The following is an 18,239-nucleotide window of genomic DNA, read 5'->3' as shown; positions in this document are numbered from 1 at the left end:
ACACAGGCATGAGAACCTCCCTCTTTCTACTGGTAATGCCTCTCCCTATACACCCAAGCATTCTGCTAGCATTTCCTGCTGCTCTATGACATTATCTGCCTACATTTAAGTCTTCTGAAATAATGACCCTTAAATGCCTTTCCTCGCATACTGAGGTTAGGACTGCATCACTGATTTTATATTCTGCTCTTGGGTTTTTACGCCCCAGGTGCATTATCTTGCACTTATCAACATTAAATTTTAGTTGCCAGATTTTTGACTATTCCTCTAGTTTTCCTAAATCAGTTTCCATTTGGTGTATCCCTCCAGGAACATAAATCCTGTTACAAATCTTTGTGTCATCAGCAAAAAAAGACACACCTTACCATCGAGGCCTTCTGCAATTTCGCTGATAAAGATATTAAACAATATGGGTCCCAGAACAGATCCCTGAAGTACCCCACTGGTAACAAGACCATGGTCTGAATATACTCCATTGACTACAACCCTCTGTTGTCTGTCCCACAGCCACTGCCCTAATCCATTCAACAATATGGGAGTCTACGCACAAAGACTGCAATTTATTGATAAGCCTTATATGTGGGACAGTATCAAAAGCCTTACTAAAGTCTAGATAAGCGATGTCTACTGCACCTCCGCCATCTATTGTTTTAGTCACCCAATCAAAAAAAAAAAATAATAATCAATAAGATTAGTTTTACATGATCTCCCTGAAGTAAACCCATGCTGTTTTTCATCTTTCAATCCATGGGATTTTAGATGTTCCACAATTCTCTCCTTAAGTATGGTTTCCATTAATTTCCCCAGTATTGATGTTAGGCTTACTGGCCTATAATCGCCCGATTCCTCCCTACTACCTTTCTTGTGAATGGGCACAACATTTGCTAATTTCCAATCTTCTGGGATGGCTCCGGTTACTAGTGATTGGTTAAATAAATCTGTTAATGGTTTTGCTATTACACCGCTAAGCTCTTTTAATAGCTTTGGGTGCATCTCATCAGGCCTCTTCTGTAAAGACACATGCATCAAAAGATTCATTAGTCTTCCTCCCTAACTTTGTAAAAACTGAACAGAAGTATTCATTGAGGCAGTCAGCTAGTTCTTTATCTTCTTCCATATACGAAATTAAAAACAAAAAGGAAGGTAATTCCTTATTTTCATTTATGTATCTGAAGAATGTCTTATCACCTTTTTTCACTGACTGAGCCAATTTCTCTTCTGCCTGCATTTTAGAAGTTCTTGCTTGGCCTCTCTGCTTAATCTTGTAAATTTCCCTGTCGTCCTCGCTTTTTTTTTATTTATTTTTTTTTATAATTACTAAATGCTATATTTTTGTTTCTAAAGGATAACTGTCACATTTAGACCCCAATTTCAATTTTCATATATGTAGTTACTAATAACATGATATTCCAGAATCAGTTACTATTAGACTGACTTACCCCATATTTAATAAGATTCAGCCCTTAGCAACCAGTCTGCATAAAAAGGAGATTTTTGTGAAACTCACCTGTAAAATCTTTTTCTCGACTTTTCCATTGGGGGACACAGACCATGGGTATAGCTTAGAGGTATTAGTAGGAGGGACACTATGCAAATACAAAAGAGCTCCTCCTCCTCGGGCAATACCCCCAGACTCCACCAGGAGAAGCTCAGGCGTTGCAAAGCAGTAGGAGAAGGAGACAAGAAATAATAACGGAAGCCATCGGATCAAGCCTAAAAGGCCCAACCACAAATAAACTGAAAAACCCCTCCTGCAACAGGCAGAATGGGTGGGAGCTGTGTCCCCCAATGGAAAAGTCGAGAAAAAGATTTTACAGGTGAGTTTCACAAAAATCTCCTTTTCTCGTACTTTTTTCCATTGGGGGACACAGACCATGGGACGTCCTAAAGCAGTCCATGGGGTGGGAAAAACATCAGCACCGCCAGGAGGAACGTCCAACGGTCAAACAGGAACCACAGCCTGTAAAACCCTGCGGCAAAAGACAGCATCAGCCGAAGCCAGGGATGCAGCTGATAAAACTTCGTAAAGGACCGTAAGGACGACCAGGTGGCCGCCTTACGCAGCTGACTCGCAGAGGCACGATTGCGCCTTGCCCAGGAAGCCTCCACCACCCTAGTGGCGTGAGCGGCAATTCGAGCCGGGGAACCCTACCACGAGCGCGATAAAAGCCGAGCGGATCCATCGTGCCACAGTGACCTTGGAGGCCACCAGACCCCTACGAGGTCCCTCGGGAACCACAAGGAGGAATCAGAACTGCGAAGGTAAGCGGTAGCCGTTAGATACACTTCCAAGGCCCGGACGTCAGCCAGGGCGTGTAGAGCGCGTTCCTTTGAGTTTGCCAGAGAAGGGTAAAAAGGAGGGCAGGACAAGATCCTTGCTAAAGGTGGAAGAAGAGACCACCTTGGGCAAAAAGGAGGGAACCGGACGGAACACAACCGTATCCTGGAGGAAAACCAGAAAGGGGGCCCTGGCGAGAAAGAGCGGCGAGCTCCGACACCCGTCTAATAGAGATGTGGCCAAGGAAAACCACTCTCCAGGTGAGAAAGGTCAGGGAGACCTCTCCCAGAGGTTCGAAGGGGGCCATCTGCAGAGCGCGCAGGACCAAGTTGAGATCTCAAGGAGGCAAAAGGGAACATACGGGAACCAAATGTGCCACCCTCTGAAGGAAAACCTTCACAGGACCCATAAGAGCAAGGGACCCTTGAAAAAGGAAGGCAGCGCCGAAACCTGACCATTCAGTGAACTCAGCGACAGTCCCATCTCAAGTCCAGACTGAAGAAAAGGAAGCACCATCGGGATGGAAAAGTGAAGGGGAGGGAATCCCGAGTTCTCACAAAAAGTCATGAAGGCCTACTAGGTACGATAGTAATCTGTGAGGAAGCCGGCTTCCCCTGATCATGATTCTAACCACCGAATCCGAGAATCCCCTCATCTTCAGGATGACGGTTTCAACAGCCACGCCGTTAAACGAAGAGACCGTAGATTCCGGAGGAAGAGAGGACCTCGAGACAGTAGAACCTCCCTGTCGGGAAGAAGCCATGGAGACACCAGCGCGTCCACCCCATATGCCTTCGGACCTCAGGCGCGAGCCGGAGACCTGGGAGCTTGTTGTTGAACCTATGACAACATCAGATCCACATTGTTTCGACTTAGAAAGTCCGCAGCCCAGATGCCTATTCCCGGAATGGAATACCGCTGACCACACAGGAACGTGTGACTCCGCCCACCGCTGAATAATTATTATATATATACACATTTATTTTATTTTATTTTTTTATTATTTATACTGTCCGGCTGCGGTCCCACCTTGATGGCTGAAGTAAGTCACTCTCAGCTCAAGGATGTTGATAGGGAAACTATTCCGTTGCCGACCAAACCCCCAGGATCGAGTGGGACCGGAGAACGCCGCCCCAGCCAGAGGCAGGCATCAGTGTTCCAGGAAAAGAACGGGAGTAACGATCTTCCCGCCGTCAGGTTCATAGGGAGCCCACACCACAAAAAAAGCTTCCTGAACCTGTAGAAAATATAAAACAGAACGCATCACCTGCAGATGTAAGCGTACAGACCACGAGAGGTCTCGTCCCAGAGGGAAAGATCTCCTGTCGCAGCGACAGAGTGTGAGAAAAAACTGGGCATATGGTACGGCCTCGGAAGAGGCCACCACAAAACCCAGGACCCGCAGGTACTCCTGAAAGGAGAGACACGGGGAGCGCAGAAGGTGCAACACCGCCATTTGGATCCAGAAGACCTAGTAGTCTGAAAGAAAAAAAATCTCTCGGTCAAGGCATCCAAAAACATCTCCAGAAGGAGAGCTTCAGGGACGGGAGGAGAAGGATCGTGGAAGTCGATCAACCATCCGAGCGGTTTCATTTGAACAGTGATCCGGACGCTGTTCCAGGTAAGGCCGCCAAGAAATGACCCTAGGGGCAGACGCTAACCGGAAAGGGAGGGCGACAAAAACACATAGAGTCGGCCACCCATAGCAAGCGCAGGAATCGTTGTGAGATTCTGCGATCGGGCCATGCGGACAGGCGTCCCGGAAGTCTACGGATGCGAGGAATTACCCTGGAGAAGAGAAACAATAACGGAGCGGATGGATACCAATCTAAACCTCCTTATCCGGAGGAAAAAATTTTGAGCAGCTCCGGATCCAGGGTCGGACGCACCGACTCCTCCTTCCTTGGAACGATTAACAGGCCTGAAAAGAAACCCGTGCCCTGTTCCTCTGGAGAAACCGGGGTAATAACCCCCCTGGTCCAGAAGGGAAGAAACTGCCATCCAGAGATCCGAGGCACGGAACGGATCCCCCGGAACGCTGGATGTAAACTCTACCTTGTAACCCGACGTTACAATTCTTAGAGCCCAGGCGTCCTGAACATGAGCCCTCCAAACCTGTGGAAGTAGCAGGGAGGCCGACTGCGCCCTTGGACACCATAACGGCTGGGGCTTGAAAGGGAGGGGGGGTTCCTGCGGGAGTCCTGTAGCCCCCCCAGCGACGGGGCAGCGAAAGGACTGGTACTGGAACCGGAGGACCCGGTTCGAAAGGGATGTTCGGACGTAGGTGTGGAATGTTAGAGTTCTTGCCCCCCAGATAGAGGTAGAGAAAAACTCGTCCAGCTGAGCCCTAAAAAACATGGAACCCTCAAAAGGGGAGGCTAGTAAGGGGACACTTTGAGAAGCGTCAGCGTCCCACACTATCAACCCGACCTCTCTGTGCAGAATGACGAGAGGGCTACAATGCGGGTAACGAGGGAATCAATGTCCATGGAAGCCTCGCAAAGGAAGGGGGGAACTCCCGCGTAGAGGAGAATCCCCTTGGAGATTACAGGTGTCACGGACAGCCGCTACTAAGTCCGCCAAAAATGGGGAGCTTAGGCGGAGGGACCCGCTCCATGACCTCGTGCGAGCCGGACAATCCCCCTTCAGACCTCAGACCTGCGCTCCTTAGGGGGGGGAAGAGTCGTCTGAACACATCTCTAGACGAGGGGAGGGGGGGGGGGGGAGAAACGGAGTCATCCAAGGATGGATGCTACCGCTCACGCTGCCTCTTATTAGTCAGGCGACCTCAGCGGGAACCACTGCGGGGAGACAGAGTGGTAGGGGCCACTGGATTGGCAACTGCCATACGGTCCAAAAAGGACATGGCTGCCTTGGCGACAAAAATCAGTGGCCGCGCAGGACCTGGCAGATGCCCAAGCGTGTACCGCCGGGACAGAAATAAACATTTTTTCCCCCCTTTTTTTTTAGAAAAAAGGCTTAAAGTGGTTTGGACTCAAAGTCTGGACTGGGGCAACAGCCTTATCACTGAGCTACCAGCTTGCCTTAGGAGCTGGGTTGGGCAGGAAGGAGATCCTGTCCGGGGCCAGGGCAGGAGGCACAAAAAACAGTGGTCTAACAGGACCCCATTGGAGCCTGAGAAGGTGCTGGGCTTAGGCATGATAACAACTATGCAAGAAATCTACAGTTGTAGTTCGAGAAAAGAAACCTTAACAGTGTCTTCTGGGAATCGAACTAGAGATCGTTCACATCAGAAGCAAGGCATTTATACACACACACATACACAGCTGTCCAGAGAGAAGCAGATTGAATAGGGTTAAGATGCCATTACTCTGTGTTGCTGTTGAGCAGGGGAGCAGTCAGGAGCGTGGGAACCTTTGTAGCAGACGGAGGAAGATGCCGGAGCAAAGCGTCAGGCTCCGCCCGGCCGCGTCACACTCCCCCCCACCGGCCGCGCCAGGCTCCGCCCCCCGGCCGATAGAAGCGCGGGGGGGGCGGGGGGGGGCAGAAATCGCACGCTCCACTCCTTGTGCTTCCTGAAAACATGTCCCCCAGTGCCGAACACAGCGAAGCGGGGGTTAACAAGGCACCACGCACGCCTGCAGTTGCAGCCCAATCCTCGTTATGTCCAAGGTCTCTGACGGGGCGAGTGGTTGGTGGGTGCTGCTGCAAGTTATAGAAGCAGCGCCAGCAGGGAAAAATCATGCCTCATGAATAAAAGATAAAAAACTCAGAGAGAGCCGAAAGTCCCAGCAGAGAGATTAGCCAGAATAATGCCTCCATGCCCTAGAACCCCCGGACAGAGATAACACCCTCAGTTCACCCAGACGGCCATAGACATAAGACAGGGGGGATACTTATCTGCTCCTGCAGTCTTCTCCCTCTGTTCAGGACCAGCAGGGTTCACCTCTTCAGACATCTGACTCCAGGAGTGCAGTGCTCTGGATGGAGGGCAGCAGCAGGTGACCCAGGAGCTGGCGAGATATCGGAGCTAACAGGTCGAGCCCGGATCCACTTATCTTCTTGGGGGGAAATGGAGGCAGCCAGGCAACGTCCCAAAGACGGCGGCGGGCACTCCACGTGGGACCAGGAAGGCGCCATGCCAACCTGAGTCCCCATCTAGAATAAAAATAACAAAAAGGGAGTAGAATCAGAGTGTCAACCTCCTTCACCAGACACTAAGCAAAAAACGAGATTTTTGTATAACTTACCAGTAAAATCTCTTTCTCGCTCTTTCCTTGGGGGACACAGAAGACCTTGGTATAGCTCATCTCCCTAGGAGGCGTGACACTAAGTAAGAACTGTTAAGCCCCTCCTCCACAGCTATACCCTCAGCCTGGAGAGAGAGACTGCCAGTTGCGTGTCCAAGTAGTGAGAAAAGGCAAAGTCCAAAAGTGGAGCCAACAAGCCAACTACCCAACGGGTAAAACAAACTCGGAAACAAAGAATGGGTGGGTGCTGTGTCCCCCAAGGAAAGAGCGAGAAAGAGATTTTACTGGTAAGTTATACAAAAATCTCGTTTTCTCGCCCAATTTCCTTGGGGGACACAGAAGACCTTGGGACGTTCAATAGCAGTCCAAGAGGGGAGGGACCACAGCACCAGGGCAAAGCACCCGAAGGCATCAAGAAACCGCCGCCTGCAGACCAGGCGGCCCAAGGCAGCAGACGCCGAAGCCCCAGTGCGCACCCTGTAGAACCCAGTAAGGTGTGCAAGGAAGACCAGCGACCACCTTGCACAAAAGCATGGCCGAAGCCTTATGCCTCCGGCCCAGGAGGCACCGACCGCTCCGGCTGAAATGAACGGTGACACCAAAAGCAGAACCCTGCCCTTGGTGCGGTAACCACAGCAATAGACACAGAGAGCGAAGGAAAGCCACCCTGGAGGCAGTCAACTCTTTGCGCGGACATCCTGGAAACACAAGAGACCGAACGCAGACAAGAGCCGGAGATCTCCAAGTAACAACTGCAAAACCAAACAATCTCCAAGCGGTGAAGCGCCCGTTCCCGGAGACGGGAAGGGGATGACCAAAGCCTCGTAGATAAGAAGGCAGATACCACCCTCAGAAGGAAGGGACGGGATGGAGAAACAGCCCCGTCCTGGAAAAAGGACAGAGGGCACAGAACACGAAGGGCCACCCATCAGACATGATGGCAACAGAAAACACAACTGTACAGGACAGCAGGAGTAGGGAGAACTTCTACAACGGCACCAAGGGAAAGAGTGGAGCGCCAAGAGCTCAGTGTGTAGTTCCCAGGGCGGTACCAGGGAACGGTACAGAGGAACCAAGAGCCACTCTGTGGAAGAAGGTCATGACAGGCCCAGGAGGGCCAGAAAACGCTGCAAGGGAAAGGACAGCGCCGACACTTGACACTTCAGTAACAGAGTCCCAGTCCCAGGGTCAGGCCGGACTAGAGAAAGACAGAACCAAGGGAGAGAAAGCAGAGTGGGGGAATGCCCCACTTACCACAAAACCTAGTCAAGAACCCTAAGTCCGACAACCGAACCCGGACGAAGCACAGTCGGGAGCGAACACCAGCGCGCTCGCAGGAATCGCCTGGCAAGCGGGAAAAAAACCCAATGTGATCAGGCGCAGACCAGTAACACGGCCCAAGGGTCGGAAGAAAACTCCCGTCGGCCCCCGAACAACATAGTCCCGTATCCAACCGGAGTGGGTGAGCAGAAGGACAGACGGAAGAAACCGGAAGGGTCCGCCCAGCAGCCGACAGATGCCAGGACAAGACAGGCCAAAGTCCAAGTCGACGTAGCCACCACAGGAAGGAGTTCTACAGTCCTGGTGAGGGAAAGTCAAGGACAACCGTGACCGAAGGGTAGTCCTCCCAAGTTACCGAAAAGGTAAGTCCAGCAGGACCATATGCCCAGAATGGAAAGGCAATCTGCACCCAGCGGAGGACAGAACGCAATAGGCCTGGCAAACAGGCACACAGCTAGTACTGCCAGCGAAAACGAGGGAGACGGTACGAGACCACAAGTAACCCCCGGAACCATCCAAATGAACAACCATGCTCACCCCCGAAGGGGAGGGGGCAATTACGAAAACAGCCTCTGAGGCCTGGCCGGTGCAGAAGCCACCTCGGAGTGACAAACTCAGAGAGGAAGCCAAAACAACCGAGCCAGCGAGGAAAAGCAGTCGAGACAGAGGCCGGCATAACACCCTCCAAACCGAAAGGAGGAATGGCAAACAGGGAAGCCACAGGACAGTTCAAAAGCCGAATACCTGCTACTCTGTGAGACGACCTGCAGATCGCCTCGCAGAAGGCGAAAACCCTGAAGAACCCAAAAGTGGAGGTCCCTCAGACTTGGATAGACGAGCACCCAAGAGAAGTTGGGTGACCCTACCCGAGAGGAGCGGTCTGTTCCTGGTAGCAGATCAGACTGAAGTGCAGAAGGCGCCAAGACAACGCTCTTGACCCGACGGCTTGCGCGGGGAAGCAATGTCACGGGAGGACGAACGGGTACGCATCAAGGTACCCCGAACACCCCCCAGGTGGAAGGGCCAATGAACATGGCTGGTGCAGTCACAACGGGACCACACCAGAGAATGAGTGCCACCCAGCTCGGTGCAGTAGCGAGCCAGCAGAGCCCGTCTACATATATACAAGTTATACAGCGGTGAATACATTGGGCATTCATTTGTTGTGTGTTGGACAACACCTTAGGCTCATACAGGTGGACAGAATGACCTCTTCAGAAAAGAGTGCAAAGCTAGCGACAAGCAGCCTCACCCCAAGAGAAAAAAGTATGTCGCAGGAGGAAGGGAGGCATACGTACTAGCAAACCGCAGGCAGCGAGAAGGCCAACCCACCCACGGGAGGAGAAGGCAAACACGGCCCAAACAACGCACAGAGCGCACAGCCAAGCATCCCACAGTATCCATGGAAGTACAAGTGCAACCCGAAAGGGAGTTATGCACAAGGCTAGTACAGGGGGCATGCTATGGAACGCAAGCAGTCCGCCCAGAAAAGGGGGGAGAAAAGCACCTGGCAAACTCTGCAGACGGCAAGAGTGCAAAGGCCCGCACCAAAGGACCTAGTGAAGGGGGAAGGGCATGCACAGGATTATCCGGGCATTAAATTATTGTGCAATAATCCACCCAACACCGAATTTTGTGAGAGTGCAACGAGTAGTTCGCCAATGAAAGGGGAACGTCCAGTACAGCATATAGAAGGACAGCCGTGAATCTCATGAGCGCGCAAATTACCGCCCACGGAACGAGAAGTGGTCATGCACAAGGCCAGCACCGTTTCTAAAGGGAGTGCAAGCAGCGCACCCATGTTTAGAGGGCCATGCTCCTGGCCAGCAACGTATTCGGTGAGGGTGCAATGAACCGCACACGGCAGCATCGCATCCCAGGAGAGCGCGAGCACCCCGCCACGGACGGGGCCATGCACATGGCCAGCAACGTACTGGCGCAAGAACAAACACCGTCAGTGAAGGTGCATGTATGTCGCCTGAGGAGAGGAGGCATGCCCATGCCGGCAGCAAAGCCAGCGAGAGTGCGGTACACCGCCCAAGGAAGGGGGGGGGGGGCCATGCCTATGACTGGCAGCGGATCCGGTGAGAGTGCAAGCACCCCGCCATGGAAGGGGGTCAAGCACGTGGCCAGCAACCTACCGCGAGAGAACAACCCCAGCCAGGAAGAGTATGTATGCCGCCCGAGAGAAGGAGGCATGCTCAAGGCTGGCAGCGAAACCAATGAGAGTGCAGCCTACCGCTTATGGAAGGGAGTCATGCACAAGGCCGGCAGCGAATCCATTGAGAGTGCAGCGTTCCGCTTATGGAAGGGGGACGTGCACATGGCCGGCAGTGAACCCAATGAGTGCAGTGTTCCGCATATGGAAGGGGGACGTGCACATGTTTTATACCCATGGCCGACAGCGAACCCAGTGAGAGTGCAGCGTACCGCCATAGAAGGGGGATACACACATGGCCGGCAGGAATCCAGTGAGAGTGCCGTGCTCCTTGAGGGGTCATGTACATGGCCAGCACCGTATCTGGTGAGAGTGCAATTCTTCTGCCCCAGAAGGGGGTCATGCACCTGTCCGGCATTAAATCCAGTGAGAGTGATGCACATGGCCAACCTGTAACTGGAGAGGCGACGTTCTGCCTATAGACGGGGCGCCTGCCTTTGGTCAGCGCCGCATCCCGGGAGATGGCAAGGGTCCGCCTAGAAGGGGAACATGTAGCTGGCCAGAACCGCAGCAGAGGAGCGCAACATGCCGCCTACGGAAGGGGGGCATAGCGTGCGGCCAGCACTACTGCATCAGGCTGCAGCGTCCTGCGCAACCATTCCGTTATTTATTAACTTTTTTTTTTTTTTTTTTTTTTTTTTTTTTTAAAAACACAGCCACTCTGAGGCAAAAAAGGGGCCACCATACAGGGGCACAATCTCACACAGGCCCACCAGGAAGCCCAGAACATAGAGGGTGTCCTCTAGATGGGAGCCGGCCCCTGGTGGCCGGTACCCAACAGGTTAACAAAACATCCGGCCTAGGGGGCGGCGCTGCGATCCCCTGGGGGCGGGGGACCTCCAGGCGGGAAGAATTCGCGCCGCGAGAAGTTCCCGCCCCCTCCAACTGAGGCTGGAAGTTTGTGGCCTAGTAGGCCGAGAAGCCGGGGCCTAGATTTTCGCGGCGCCCGGCCGACCGGGAGTACCGGCGGTCGGCCGGGACCGGGAGGGAGCCGGCTGACGCATGCACTAACGGCCCGCGGGTGCCCACCCCGCGGGCCGGCAGAGACAAAGGGCCGGATTGCGGCCGTGCAGGCCGAAGCCTGGGTCAAAGGTTTGCGGCACCCGGCCGGGAGCCGGCAGACGCATGCACTAACGGCCGCGGGTGCCCACCCCGCGGGCCGGCCGAGACAAAGGGCCGGATTGCGGCCGAGCAGGCCGAAGCCTGGGTCAAAAGTTTGCGGCTCCTGGCCGACCAAAAGCCTCAACAGTCAGCCGGGGCCTGCTGGAGCATCGCGCTCAGTACATGCAGGCAGTGAGGGCCTTGCGTCCGGCAGCTTCTGGAGCCGGCAGCTTCTGGAGCGGGCCCTTGGCCCTAGACACCGGTAAGGAGGGCGGGGGGGGGGGGACCCTGAAGTCCAGCACTGCACCCCCTGCCCTAACGGCGCCCGTGGAGGAGGGACAGGGCAGTCAGCGAGGGCCCCCTGTACTGAATCTGCGACCGGTAAGGGGGAGGGCCGGCATAACCCCTGTGTCAGAGGCAGCTAGGAGCGGGTCTCCGGTCCTAAAGCAGAATTCCTCCACAGCCATCCATTGCTCACCCCTGTGCAATGCCCTATGAAGGGGCAGTGTATAGTCGCCCCGCGGTCACCAGTATGGTGGTGGTGTGGGGCTATATGATTATTGGGCAACAGCTGGATATGAGAGACAGCCCTGGAGCCAGAAAATGGCTGTTCCCAACGACACCTCAGGGTCCAGCAGGGACCAGTATGGGGGTCCAGCACGCAGGAGACCGGGGAGGGAATGAGGGGAACGTAGGGCTGGAGAAGCCTCTCTCTTACCACAGCCGTCTTCACCCTCGGTCCGTTCCAGCAGGGTCGCCCCTTCAGCTACTGGCACCGTAGTGGCAGGACGCTGGAAGAGGGACTTGGCGTGCGGGCGACCCTTGCGCTGGCGGGATGCAGGGGAGCTGGGCTGCCCTGGTCCACCTTGCCTTCTGTGGGGGAGGCAGCAGTGCGGATGACCGGCACTGGCGCAGCTCGACCCCGGGAGAAACAGAGAGGTCTAGTGCGACTCTGTTGTCCCTGATGATCTGAAGAAAAAGACAAAAGCAAAAAGCAAAAATCAAAACTAAAAACCAAACAGGAGAAAAACAGCCCTGCAGTAGCAGGGAGTGTCTTGCCTCCTTGGACACTAAGCAAAAAACTGGCAGTCTCTCTCTCCAGGCTGAGGGTATAGCTGTGGAGGAGGGGCTTAACAGTTCTTACTTAGTGTCACGCCTCCTAGGGAGATGAGCTATACCAAGGTCTTCTGTGTCCCCCAAGGAAATTGGGCGAGAAACTGAGCTTCTCCTGGTGGAGTCAGGGGGTATAGCCCGAGGAGGAGGAGCTCTTTTGTATTTGCATAGTGTCCCTTCTACTAATACCTCTAAGCTATACCCATGGTCTGTGTCCCCCAATGGAAAAAAGTACGAGAAACTGCAATTTCACTATTCAGTTAAGATGGCCGCCACTACCCTCACCCAGAGGCTAATCCCGCCTGCCCTCACTAGCCAGTAACAATAGCCCCCCCAAAAGTGTCAGTAACCAGAGCCCTCCCCCCTAAAGAATTAATCTCCTGCAGCACAAAGGGTTCCTCTTACCACATGTTGCTTTCATGTATACACTGAGCAGATGGCAGATCTCCCTTCCCTGCTCTACGCTGGTTCAACTCTGCCTAATCCAGCTCTGCTGAGTGAGGGAGCGTCTGCCAAGCGCAGCGACAGGGAGAAGTGCACACAGCCCAGGCACTGTTATCAGCTGCTGGGGAGGACCTGGCTTTAATCATTTACTTACAGTCCCTGGCTGTCAGTAATGTGACCTTGCAGGCTGCGTGCTTCTGCGTCCTCCGTCCTTCAACAGACAGACGGACCATGCCTAGCAACCCTATTTTAAGCACAGGTAAAAATAGGCAGTACAGGGAACAAAAATATGGAATTAAGGGGTAATTGAATACACAGTGAAAAGTTGAAATAGGGCCACCAATGTGATATCACCACAATCTAATACTCAAAAAAAAAAATATATGACAGTTATACTTTAATGATTTTGGCCACTTCTGCCGAATACCACAGTGGTCTCTTCCTTTTTTTTTGCTTTTACCGACAAGCCTAATGCAATTATCTGTTGTCTTCAATAGTGCCACTTTTAAGTAGTCCCATTTATCCTGGACTCCATTGAAAATGTTCCAATCTGATAGGGACTCGTATACCACTAATCTAATTTTAGAAAAGTCAGTTTTTTTAAATCTAAAACTTTTGTTTTTGTGTGGTGTGACTCAGTCACTGTACTTATAGTAAACTACAGCTTTCCCCTCCAGTAATATCAGATACCAAATTTCCATTTGTGAATACTAAATCTAAAATGGCCTCCTTCCAGGTTGGCTCCTCAACTACTTGCTGTAGAGATAATCCCAGTAGGGAATTTGGAATATCTGTACACCTGGCAGAACTAGCTATTTTGGGTTTCCAGCTTACATCAGGAAGATTAAAGTCTTCCATAATGATAACGTCCCCTTTCAACATCATTTTAGCTATTTCCTCAACTAGTAGATCATCTAATTCTTTGACTTGGCCAGGTGGTCTATATATCACACCTACACGAGTTACCTCATGATTATCAAGCTGCAATGTAACCCAAACTGACTCTAAATTGGTTTCGCTAACTTGTATTAGATTTTACGCTATCTTTCACATACAGGGCCACCCCTCCCTCTTTCTTGCCTTCTCTGTCTTTCCTGTATAGAGAGAACCCTGGTATTGTTATATCCCAGTCATTACTCTCATTGAACCATGTCTCAGTAACAGCCACTAAATCTATATTCTCAGATGCCATTATAGACTCAAGTTCATTGATCTTATTCCCTAAACTGCGAGCATTTGTAGACAAGACTCTGAGCTCGTCATTTCGTTACCTATGTGCTACTAGCATCTTCTGGCATTGTTCTGGGGGGGCAGTCGAACTGATGGATTATCACTCTTTTGCCCCCCTTTCCTAGTTTAAATGCTCCTTAGCAAATACTTTGCACTGTTCACTGAGGACACTCGTTACCCGAGAGAAAGATGCAAACCATCTTTCTTGTACAGTTCTTTTCCATTCCAACTAGAGCCAACATGAGACACAAATCCAAACCCTTATTTCAGACACCATTCACCAAGCCATACATTGAGTGATGTAGAAAACATCACCCTCTGACTGCTAGATAAGTATATTAATAAGCCCAGAATGTAACATATTAGACTAAAACATTGGTGCTCTGACTGATGACTTCAAGTTTGCATCCTTAAAATCTAAAATAGATTTAAGAAAAGGTGATGAATTTGTCAGTGTTATCTGAATATTTGTTGTAAAATCAGCGCATTGGCATGGTCTAATATAAAGATATTTATTCACTAAACCTAATACTCCAGCCATGGAATTGCTTTGATAAATCTGCCAATAGTCACATGATTCATGACAAATACTGCATTTAGGGCATTTTGTCATTTTAGACCATCCATTTTTGGAAAGTGCTGACTGTCTGCTTCATACCTGGTCTAACTTTGGCGTTTGTAACTTTTGTAATGTTCTGTCTGATGTGAAGACCTTGGAACTGCTGTGGGCTTCAAAGTACTCTTCTACCAAATTGCTCTGCTAAGGACAAAAAAGAAGACAGACATTCAAGTCACTGTAGTCTATCAATCTATGCATTATATCTGTGCCAACAGCACAAAACAATTTGATGCTCCGGAGTCCGGGAAAGCTGAGTAACAACCTCTTTTGGACCTGTAATGGCACCCAAGTTGGTTGAAAAAAGAATGGATTTTCAATAAATACATACAGTTACAAGAAAAAGTATGTGAACACTTTGGAATGATATGGATTTCTGCACAAATTGGTCATATAATGTGATCTGATCTTCATCTAAGTCACAACAATAGACAATCACAGTCTGCTTAACCACTTCAGCCCCGCTAGGTGAAACCCCCTTCATGACCAGGCCACTTTTTACACTTCGGCACTACACTCCTTTCACCGTTTATCGCTCGGTCATGCAACTTACCACCCAAATGAATTTTACCTCCTTTTCTTCTCACTAATGGAGCTTTCATTTGGTGGTATTTTATTGCTGCTGACATTTTTACTTTTTTTGTTATTAATCAAAATGTAACGATTTTTTTGCAAAAAAATGACATTTTTCACTTTCAGCTGTGAAATTTTGCAAAAAAAACGACATCCATATATAAATTTTTCGCTAAATTTATAGTTCTACATGTCTTTGATAAAAAAAAAATGTTTGGGCAAAAAAAAAATGGTTTGGGTAAAAGTTATAGCATTTACAAACTATGGTACAAAAATGTGAATTTCCGCTTTTTGAAACGGCTCTGATTTTCTGAGCACCTGTCATGTTTCCTGAGGTTCTACAATGCCCAAACAGTAGAAAAACCCCACAAATGACCCCATTTCGGAAAGTAGACACCCTAAGGTATTCGCTGATGGGCATAGTGAGTTCATAGAACTTTTTATTTTTTGTCACAAGTTAGCGGAAAATGATGATGATTTTTATTTTTTTATTTTTTTCTTACAAAGTCTCATATTCCACTAACTTGCGACAAAAAATAAAAAATTCTAGGAACTCACCATGCCCCTCACAGAATACCTTGGGGTGTCTTCTTTCCAAAATGGGGTCACTTGTGGCGTAGTTATACTGCCCTGGCAATTTAGGGGCCCATATGTGTGAGAAGTACTTTGCAATCAAAATCTGTAAAAAATGACCGGTGAAATCCGAAAGGTGCACTTTGGAATATGTGCCCCTTTGCCCACCTTGGCATCAAAAAAGTGTCACACATGTGGTATCGCCGTACTCAGGAGAAGTTGGGGAATGTGTTTTGGGGTGTCATTTTACATATAACCATGCTGGGTGAGAGAAATATCTTGGCAAAAGACAACTTTTCCCATTTTTTTATACAAAGTTGGCATTTGACCAAGATATTTTTCTCACCCAGCATGGGTATATGTAAAATGACACCCCAAAACACATTGCCCAACTTCTCCTGAGTACGGCGATACCAGATGTGTCACACTTTTTTGCTGCCAAGGTGGGCAAAGGGGCACATATTCCAAAGTGCACCTTTCGGATTTTGCAGGGCATTTTTTACACATTTTGATTGCAAAGTTCTTCTCACACATTTGGGCCCCTAAATTGCCAGGGCAGTATAACTACCCCACAAGTGACCCCATTTTGGAAAGAAGACACCCCAAGGTATTCCGTGAGGGGCATGGCGAGTTCCTAGAATTTTTTATTTTTTGTCGCAAGTTAGTGGAATATGAGACTTTGTAATGAAAAAAGAAAAAAAAAGAAAAATCATCATTTTCCGCTAAATTGTGACAAAAAATAAAAAATTCTAGGAACTCGCCGTGCCCCCACGGAATACCTTGGGGTGTCTTCTTTCCAAAATGGGGTCACTTGTGGCGTAGTTATACTGCCCTGGCAATTTAGGGGCCCAAATGTGTAAGAAGTACCTTGAAATCAAAATGTGTAAAAAATGGCCTGCGAAATCCGAAAGGTGCCCCTTTGCCCACCTTGGCTGCAAAAAAGTGTGACACATCTGGTATCGCCGTACTCAGGAGAAGTTGGGCAATGTGTTTTGGGGGGTCATTTTACATATACCCATGCTGGGTGAGAGAAATATCTTGGCAAAAGACAACTTTTCCCATTTTTTTATACAAAGTTGGCATTTGACCAAGATATTTTTCTCACCCAGCATGGGTATATGTAAAATGACACCCCAAAACACATTCCCCAACTTCTCCTGAGTACGGCGATACCAGATGTGTGACACTTTTTTGCAGCCTAGATGCGCAAAGGGGCCCAAATTCCTTTTAGGAGGGCATTTTTAGACATTTGGATCCCAGACTTCTTCTCACACTTTCGGGCCCCTAAAAAGCCAGGGCAGTATAAATACCCCACATGTGACCCCACTTTGGAAAGAAGACACCCCAAGGTATTCAATGAGGGGCATGGCGAGTTCCTAGAATTTTTTTTTTTTTTGCATAAGTTAGCGGATATTGATTTTTTTTTGTTTTTTTTCTCACAAAGTCTCACTTTCCGCTAACTTAGGACAAAAATTTCAATCTTTCATGGACTCAATATGCCCCTCACGGAATACCTTGGGGTGTCTTCTTTCCGAAATGGGGTCACATGTGGGGTATTTATACTGCCCTGGCTTTTTAGGGGCCCTAAAGCGTGAGAAGAAGTCTGGAATATAAATGTCTAAAAATGTTTACGCATTTGGATTCCGTGAGGGGTATGGTGCGTCCATGTGAGATTTTATTTTTTGGCACAAGTTAGTGGAATATGAGACTTAGTAAGAAAAAACAAAAACAAACAAAAAATGTCCGCTAACTTGTGCCCAAAAAAATGGCTGAATGGAGCCTTACCAGGGGGGGAGTGATCAATGACAGGGGGGTGATCAATGACAGGGGGGTGATCACCCATATAGACTCCCTGATCACCCCCCTGTCATTGATCACCCCCCCTGTAAGGCTCCATTCAGACATCCGCATGATTTTTTACGGATCCATGGATACATGGATCGGATCCACAGAACGCATGCGGACGTCTGAATGGAGCCTTACAGGGGGGGTGATCAGTGACAGGGGGGTGATCACCCTGATCACCCCCTGTCATTGATAACCCCCCTGTAAGGCTCCATTCAGACGTCCGCATGCGTTCTGTGGATCCGATCCATGGATCCGTAAAAAATCATGCGGATGTCTGAATGGAGCCTTACAGGGGGGAGTGATCAATGACAGGGGGGTGATCAATGACAGGGGGGTGATCACCCATATAGACTCCCTGATCACCCCCCTGTCATTGATCACCCCCTGTAAGGCTCCATTCAGACATCCGCATGATTTTTTACGGATCCATGGATACATGGATCGGATCCACAGAACGCATGCGGACGTCTGAATGGAGCCTTACAGGGGGGTTATCAATGACCGGGGGTGATCAGGGTAATCAGGGTGATCACCCCCCTGTCACTGATCACCCCCCCTGTAAGGCTCCATTCAGACATCCGCATGATTTTTTACGGATCCATGGATCCATGGATCGGATCCACAGAACGCATGCGGACGTCTGAATGGAGCCTTACAGGGGGGTTATCAATGACAGGGGGTGATCAGGGTAATCAGGGTGATCACCCCCCTGTCACTGATCACCCCCCCTGTAAGGCTCCATTCAGACATCCG

The 18,239-nt window shown here is 50.0% G+C and overlaps 1 protein-coding gene across 2 annotated transcripts in view; it reads right to left on the bottom strand.

Moving 5' to 3' along the window:
• ORC2 (origin recognition complex subunit 2) overlaps nucleotides 1-18,239 on the bottom strand; it is an 88,624-nt gene that overhangs the window by 30,837 nt on the left and 39,548 nt on the right. The window contains exon 9 of one of the 2 annotated variants that reach the window (XM_044304269.1): nucleotides 14,535-14,636. In XM_044304269.1, coding sequence (XP_044160204.1) covers nucleotides 14,535-14,636 — 102 coding nt within the window. The remainder of the gene's footprint in view (nucleotides 1-14,534; nucleotides 14,637-18,239) is intronic. The other variant, XM_044304270.1, reaches the window with a different exon arrangement.

This window comes from Bufo gargarizans, chromosome 8 (genome assembly GCF_014858855.1).
Source record: "Bufo gargarizans isolate SCDJY-AF-19 chromosome 8, ASM1485885v1, whole genome shotgun sequence".
Classification (NCBI taxonomy): Eukaryota; Metazoa; Chordata; class Amphibia; order Anura; family Bufonidae; genus Bufo; species Bufo gargarizans.
The sequence above is the reverse complement of the archived record's forward strand: the minus strand, read 5'-3'. Positions and strand labels throughout refer to the sequence as shown.